Source organism: Dama dama, chromosome 7, assembly GCF_033118175.1.
Source record: "Dama dama isolate Ldn47 chromosome 7, ASM3311817v1, whole genome shotgun sequence".
NCBI lineage: Eukaryota > Metazoa > Chordata > Mammalia > Artiodactyla > Cervidae > Dama > Dama dama.
Window position 1 is genome coordinate 22,112,305 of NC_083687.1, and position 8,128 is coordinate 22,120,432.

General features: G+C 39.7%; 1 protein-coding gene across 2 annotated transcripts in view; it reads right to left on the reverse strand.

Annotated features, from left to right (window-relative positions):
- LOC133059564 (24-hydroxycholesterol 7-alpha-hydroxylase) overlaps positions 1-8,076 on the reverse strand; it is an 82,715-nt gene extending 74,639 nt beyond the window's left edge. Inside the window, exon 1 of one of the 2 annotated variants that reach the window (XM_061146866.1) lies at positions 7,670-8,073. In XM_061146866.1, the coding sequence (XP_061002849.1) occupies positions 7,670-7,846 (177 nt within the window). In that variant the 5' untranslated portion in view covers positions 7,847-8,073. Of the gene's footprint in view, positions 1-7,669 lie in introns of both variants that reach the window. The other variant, XM_061146865.1, reaches the window with a different exon arrangement.
- Positions 8,077-8,128: the final 52 nt, after the last annotated feature.

Sequence of the window (8,128 nt, forward strand, 5' to 3'; positions counted from 1 at the left end):
TTTTGGAACAACCACCCGTACTTTTATATCCCATTATAGTAAATTGATGCTTTCAAACTGTGGTGCTGGAGAAGATGCTTAAGAGTCCTTTGGACAGAAAGCAGGTCAAGCCAATCAGTTCTTAAGGAAATCAACCCTGCATATTCATTGGAAGGACTGAATCTGAAGCTGCAGCGTCAATACTTTGGCTATCTGATGCGAAGAGCTGACTCATCGGAAAAGACCCTGATGCTGGGAAAGACTGAGGGCAGGAGGAGAAGGGGGTGACAGAGGATAAGGTGGTTGGCTGGCATCACTGATTCAATGGACATGAGTTTGAGCAAACTCCAGGAGATAGTGAAGGACAGGGAAGCCTGGCATGCTCCAATTCATGGGGTGGCAAAGTGTCGGACATGACTGGCAACTGAACAACAACAGTTAATATGAATATCTCAAAATACTGTTAGGCTCATGAGTACTTCAATATGAGTCATTTCCAGATCTGCATAAATTGGCATATGATCATTCCTGGAATATACTGTTGGATGCTATTAAGCAACTATTGGCCTAATAGCTAATACCCCAAAATAGTGAAGCCTCATATCTTTCCATTAGTGATGCAGACATCCACGTTGTCTCCCACGTTCCCTACCTCCAATGGTTTATTACTCAATACTTAGAAGAAGATGAATCATTTCCATTGTTGAAGGTTTGCTCAAGTGAGAATTCTTAAGTTTCCATCAGGAAAGTGGCCTTTGGCAACATGTACAGGCACTCAGGCCACATTATAGGTAATACTGTCCATCTCACTTGATAGTAAGTCCAAGTTCTAGTTTCTCAAACCTAACATTTTAGAGTCACCTCAGACCCTTTACATTCTTTCACACACCATGTTCCATTCACCAGGAAATCCTGTGGCTTCCGCCTTTAAGAGAGATCCAGTCACTTCTCAAACTTCCACTGCCATCACCATGGTACTAGCCACCAGGGTCTCAAACATGAATTCTTGCCAAAACCTTCAAATTATTTTTTTTCTTTTAGTTTTATATTTTTACATTTAATGGAGTGCCCAAAGTGACTGTTTAAAATTTAAATCAGATCACATTACTCCTCTGCTCAAAACACAAAGTTTCCCACTTCACTCTAAGTTACAATGTTCTCTTAATGATCTGTAATAACCTATATGGGAAATGAATTTGAAGAAGAATGAATATATGTATATGTATAACTGAATAACTCTGCTGCATGCCTGAAACTAACACACATCAACTACACACTAATGTGTGTGTGCGCACTTAATTGCTTCAGTCTTGTTCGATTCTTTGCGACCCTACAGACCATAGCCCACCAGACGCCTCTGTTGATGGGATTCCCCAGGTAAGAATACTGGAGTGGGTTGCCATGCCCTCCTCCAGGGGATCTTCCTGACCCAGGGCTCAAACCCAAGTCTCTTAAGTCGGAGGTAGGGTCTTTCTTTACCATTAGCGCCACCTGGAAACCCTATAATCTAATATAAAATAAAAATTAAATTAAAAAAATACACTGACATTTTGAATCTGATCATTTACTCCATGGATATACTTGCACACATAGAAATGACATTTGCTGCTACATTATTTATAATAGTGAAATATGGAAAGCAAACCATGTCAATCACTAGGTGACTAAGTGAACTATGACTCAGGGAATATTCTGCAGCTTTTAAAACAAATGCAAACATGTGGTGCTGGGAAAACTGGTCAACCACTTGTAAAAGAATGAAATTAGAACCCTTTCTAACACCATACACAAAAATAAACTCAAAATGGATTAAAGATCTAAATGTAAGACCAGAAACCATAAAACTCCTAGAGGAGAACATAGGCAAAACACTCTCTGACATAAATCACAGCAGGATCCTCTATGACCCACCTCCCAGAATATTGGAAATAAAAGCAAAAATACACAAATGGGACCTAATGAAACTTAAAAACTTTTGCACAACAAAGGAAACTATAAGTAAGGTGAAAAGACAGCCCTCAGAATGGGAGAAAATAATAGCAAACGAAGCAACAGACAAAGGATTAATCTCAAAAATATACAAGCAGCTCCTGCAGCTCAATTCCAGAAAAATAAATGACCCAATCAAAAAATGGGCCAAAGAACTAAACAGACATTTCTCCAAAGAAGACATACAGATGGCTAACAAACACATGAAAAGATGCTCCACATCACTCATTATCAGAGAAATGCAAATCAAAACCACAATGAGATACCATTACATGCCAGTCAGGATGGCTGCTATCCAAAAGTCTACAAACAATAAATGCTGGAGAGGGTGTGGAGAAAAGGGAACCCTCTTACACTGTTGGTGGGAATGCAAACTAGTACAGCCGCTATGGAGAACAGTGTGGAGATTTCTTAAAAAACTGGAAATAGAACTGCCATATGACCCAGCAATCCCACTTCTGGGCATACACACTGAGGAAACCAGATCTGAAAGAGACACGTGCACCCCAATGTTCATCGCAGCACTGTTTATAATAGCCAGGACATGGAAGCAACCTAGATGTCCATCAGCAGACGAATGGATAAGGAAGCTGTGGTACATATACACCATGGAATATTACTCAGCCGTTAAAAAGAATTCATTTGAATCAGTTCTAATGAGATGGATGAAACTGGAGCCCATTATACAGAGTGAAGTAAACCAGAAAGATAAAGACCAATACAGTATACTGACGCATATATATGGAATTTAAAATGATGGTAACGATAACCCAATATGCAAAACAGAAAAAGAGACACAGATATACAGAATAAACTTTTGGACTCTGTGGGAGAAGGCGAGGGTGGGATGTTTTGAGAGAACTGCATTGAAACAAGTTTACTATCAAGGGTGAAACAGATCACCCGCCCAGGTTGGATGCATGAGACAAGTGCTCAGGGCTGGTGCACTGGGAAGACCCAGAAGGATGGGATGGGGAGGGAGGTGGGAGGGGGGATTGGGATGGGGAACACATGTAAATCCATGGCTGATTCATGTCAATGTATGGCAAAAACCACTACAATATTGTAAAATAATTAGCCTCCAACTAATAAAAATAAATGAAAAAAAAAAAAAAAGAAGATACTTATCAGTGTAGTTCTCTGTACTCAGCAAAGGTATCTTAAAATGATGAAAGTAAAATAAACAATCAACCCCCACCCCCCCAAAAAAAAAAAAACAAATGCAGATATGCCTTTGTGTCTGTGTAGGATGAAAGAAAAGAGGGGTAGATTACAAAAATCATATTTTTAAAGGCATCAGAGAGTTGGGGAAACAATAAGATCTAAATGGACTAAAACAACACTGAGAATAGGAATGAACTGATTTAGTGACTAGGGCACTATTTATTTCCCTGGTAGCATCTGTGAATTCTGGGTATGGACCAGGTCAGGTCTGAAATAGGCACCTTCGAAAAACCTACAGGTAATAAGAAATGTAATGCTGAAACACTGAACACTTTCCCCCGAATATTAGGAAAAAGACAAGCTTATCTATGTACACCATTTTTATTTAACAATCTGTTAGAAGTTTCTCTTTATGTTGGAGAAGGGAACAGCTACCCACTCTAGTATTCTGGCCTGGAGAATTACATGGATTCTATAGTCCGTGGGGTCGCAAAGAGTTGGACATGACTGAGCGACTTTCACTTCACTTCACTTCTCTTTATGTAAGAAAAATAAATAAAAGGCATAAAGATCAGAAAACAGGAAATAAACTTATCTGTTTGTAGGATATACTGTGTATGTCTAAAAATCTTAGGAAATCTACAAAATAACTACTGGAACTAATAAGTGAATTTGGCAAGATAAGAGAATACAAAACAAAAACAATTATATCTTCTATGTGCCAGAGTGATATCGCTGGAAAACAGAAGTGAAAACAATTTATGGACTTCCCTGGGTATCCAGTGGTTAACACTCTGCACTTCTAAGGCAGGGGGTGCAGGTTTGATCCCTGGTCAGTGAACTAAGATCCCCATATGCCTGCTACACAGTGCAGCCAAGAGGGAAAAAAAAAGTGAAAACAATCTACAATTTCTGCAATATCCTCAAGGTATCTACAATAGCCTCAAGAATATAAAATACTTCAGGAAAATAATTAACAATCACAGGCAAGACTCCCATCATCAGAAACAACAGAATATGCCTAAAAATATTATATAACAAATGGGAGATATGGCAGTTATAGAAGACAATATCATTAAAAAGTCAATTTTCCCTCAATTTTTCTATAGACTTAACAAACTTCCAATTATACTTCTATCAGTTTTTATTATTGATATTGGCAAGCCAATTCAAAATTTTATATTCAAATGCAAATAATCTTAAATGCCTTTCCATACTGTTCATGGGGTTCTCAAGGCATGAATACTGAAGTGGGTTACCATTCCCTTCTCCAGCAGACCACATTTTGTCAGAACTGTCCCCCATGACCCGTAGGTTTATCTTGGGTGGCCCTACATGGCCTGCGTGGCTCATAGTTTTATTGAGTTAGACAAGGCTGTGATCCAAGTGATCAGTTGGGTTAGTTTTCTGTAATTGTAGTTTCCATTCTGTCTGCCATCTGATGGATAAGGATAAGAGGTTTGTGGAAGCTTTCTGATGGAAGAAACTGGCTGTGGGGGAATCTGGATCCTGCTCTGGTGGGTGGGGCCACACTTAGTAAATCTTTAATCCAATTGTCTGTTGATGGGTGGGGCTGTGTTCCCTCCCAGTTGTTTGGCCTAAAGCCAAACTATGGTAGGGTTAATGGAGACCTCCTTCAAAAGGACTTATGCTAGACTGCAGAATTCAGTCTCCGACTCCATAGCAGGCCACTGTCAACCCACGCCTCCGCTGGTGACTCCTGGACACGCACAGACAAGTCTGGTTCAGTCTCTTGTGAGGTCACTGCTCCTTTCTCCTGGGTCCGGGTGTGCACAAGGGTTTGTTCGTGCTGTCCAAGAGTATGTTTCCCTAGTCCTATAGAAGTTCTGTAATCAAATCCCACTGGCTTCCAAAGTCAAATGCCCTGGGGGTTCTCAGTCCCTCTCCAGATCCCCAGATGTTGGAAAACCTGTTATGGGCCCTAGAGCTTTCACAACAGTGTGAGAATTCCTTTGATAAAATTGTTCTGCAGTTTGTGGGTCGTCTGCTCAGTGACTCTATGGTGGGGCACACACGCAGAGCCTCCCAGGTCTGCTGCAGCCAAAGCCCCTATCCCCGCAACAGGCCACTGCTGACTGATGCCTCCACAGGAGACACCCAAACACTCAAAGGCAAGTCTGGCTCAGTCTCTTGTGGGGTCCCTGCATCCTGGTGCTCACAAGGTTTTGTTTGAGCCACAGTTAGAACTGGACATGGAACACCAACTGGTTCCAAATTGGGAAAGCATCAAGGCTGCATATTGTCACCCTGCTTATTTAACTTATATGCAGAGTACATCATGTGAAATTACTGACTGGATGAAGCACAAGTTGGAATTAAGATTCCTGGGAGAAATATCAATAACCTCAGATATGCAGATGATACCATCTTTATGACAGAAAGCAAAGAAGAACTAAAAAGCCTCTTGATGAAAGTGAAAGAGGAGAGTGAAAAAGCTGGCTAAAAACTCAACATTCAAAAAATGAAGATCATGGCATCCGATCCCATCACTTCATGGCAAATAGATGGGGGAACAATGAAAACAGTGACAGACTTTATCTTCTTGGGCTCCAAAATCACTGCAGATGGTGACTGCAGCCATGAAATTAAAAGACGCTTGCTCTTTGGAAGAAAAGTTATGACCAAACTAGACAGCATATTAAAAAGCAGAGACATTACTCTCCCAACAAAGGTCTGTCTAGTCAAAGCTATGGTTTTTCCAGTATTCATGTACAGATGTGAGAGTTGGACCATAAAGAAAGCTGAGCACCCAAGAATTGATGCCTTTGAACTGTGGTATTGGAGAAGACTCTTGAGAGTCCCTTGGATAGAAAAGAGATCAAACCAGTCAATCCTACAGGAAATCAGTCCAGAATATTCATTGGAAGGACTGATGCTGAAGCTGAAACTCCAATACTTTGGCCACCTGATGCAAAGAACTGACTCATCGGAAAAGACCCTGATGCTGGGAAAGATTAAAGGCGGGAGGAGAAGGGGACCACAGAGGATGAGATGGTTGGATGGCATCACCGACTCGATGGACATGAGTTTGAGCAAGCTTGGGGAGTTGGTGATGGACAGGAAGCCTGGCATACTGCAGTCCATGGGGTCGCAACTGAGCGACTGAACTGAACTGAACTGAATCTTGAATGCCACATCAATGCCAAAATATTCAAAGAATTTTCACTACCTGTTTTAAAGATTTACTATAAAACTGTAGTATTAGTGTTAACAAAGGAGTGGGCATTTAATCAATGGAATAGGATAGAAAGGCTAGACATAGATCTACACATATATGGTCAATTAATCTTTGAAATGATGCAAAAGGCAATTCAGTAAGGAAAGGAAAGTCCTTGAAGAAATAATATGGAAACAACTGGACATGGAGATGGAAAAAAAATGAAACTTATCCTTTCTGTACACGTTACAAAAAAATTAACTCTAAGTGGCTTTAGGACCTAAATGTAAAATACAAAGCTATAAACCTTTTACAAGAAAACAGAATAAACTTTGTGACCTTGCTTGACTTTCTGAGACAAGCTTTCAGAAACATTCCTAAAGACTTATCAAAATCATATATCTAAGGAAGGCTACAGAAGACAAAGACGTATTTCTTTAAAAGATAGTATTTTTCATCTATCAAACTAGCAAGAATTATGGTACCTAGTATGGGCCAGAATATGAGAGTCAGGAAATCTCCTACACTCAAAGGAAAAGAAAAAGGATTCTTACATAATTCTTTAATTGTTACATAATCCCTAGGTGCAACACAATAATATAAACAATTTAATGTCTTTTAGGTAGTCTCACATTTAGGTATTTATTCAGATGAAACAATCAGGTAAGTGCAAAAAGTACAAACAATGCAAACACACAGGAACATACACACAAGACTGTTCATTGAAGTATTGTTTGAAATAAAGAAAAAAGTTAGCAGCAACCTATATACTATTTTTGAAAGATATATTTAAAAGTGATTTTAAAGACAAAAACATGTACAACAACAGTGATTACTAATATCCTTAGTGTGCAGTGAAAATGGACCTCACCATAATCAAATAACACCAGCCGAAAATACAGTGCCCACTCTATTTGTAAAAACCAAGTTTGCAAGCCATTTTTACAACTGCCTGGTGTTAATCTTGGTTTGGATACTCACTTATTAAGTGTTTTCATAAATCGAAATTAATTATATTACACTCCTGTCTTCCCAATCATTGAATTTAGTTAATATATATGTACACTTTGGATTTTTAATCTATGATGAAGTAACTAGCACTTTTAAATTAATTTCTACTTCCAAAAAGGTACTGACAAGCTGTCTTGTATTTCACAACTCATAAAAACCTATTTCTTTAGAAAAATCTTGCATAAGACAGTTGATTGTTAGTTAACTTACTCATAAATGGCTAGATCGTTTAACTGAGGGCAGTAGGTAGGTTCGCCACGTTCTAACATTGAATTTGAGATGTAACGAAAGAAAATAAAAAAGAATACATTATCTCTTCCGGAAACCCCATGTGCTCAGGCCACATACCTTGATTCTTGCTTTCTCTATAAATTCTAGAGGGGTTTTTCCAAACTCAAAACCAGCTCCAATCCAAGGAATCCAGCCCGATATGCACGGGGGTCTACGCAAGTTCTTCCACTGAAGAAATAATAAAACAGCAACACAACCCAAGATTATAAGCACTGTTGGGGAAATGAATTCCATGTTTTTGTCTAGCACCTTCCTGAATCAGAGAAGGGCAAAGTCTTGCTTCTTCGCCCTGGAACAGGGCACTCACTGGACCTCCCAATTTTTCCGTTGTTACTTTTGCAGCTTGCTCGACTTCTTAACTGTAGCCTCTTTTCTCCGCCCCAATTTTTAGGTAACTTTTGCATCATCTCTTCCTCCCACGTCCACGTCTTTTTCAAGTCCTGGCTATCCGGGACAGAAGGCAGGGGTTGGATCCAGCAGGGGCGAGTGCAGAGGGTGGAGAAGGGAGCCCTGTTA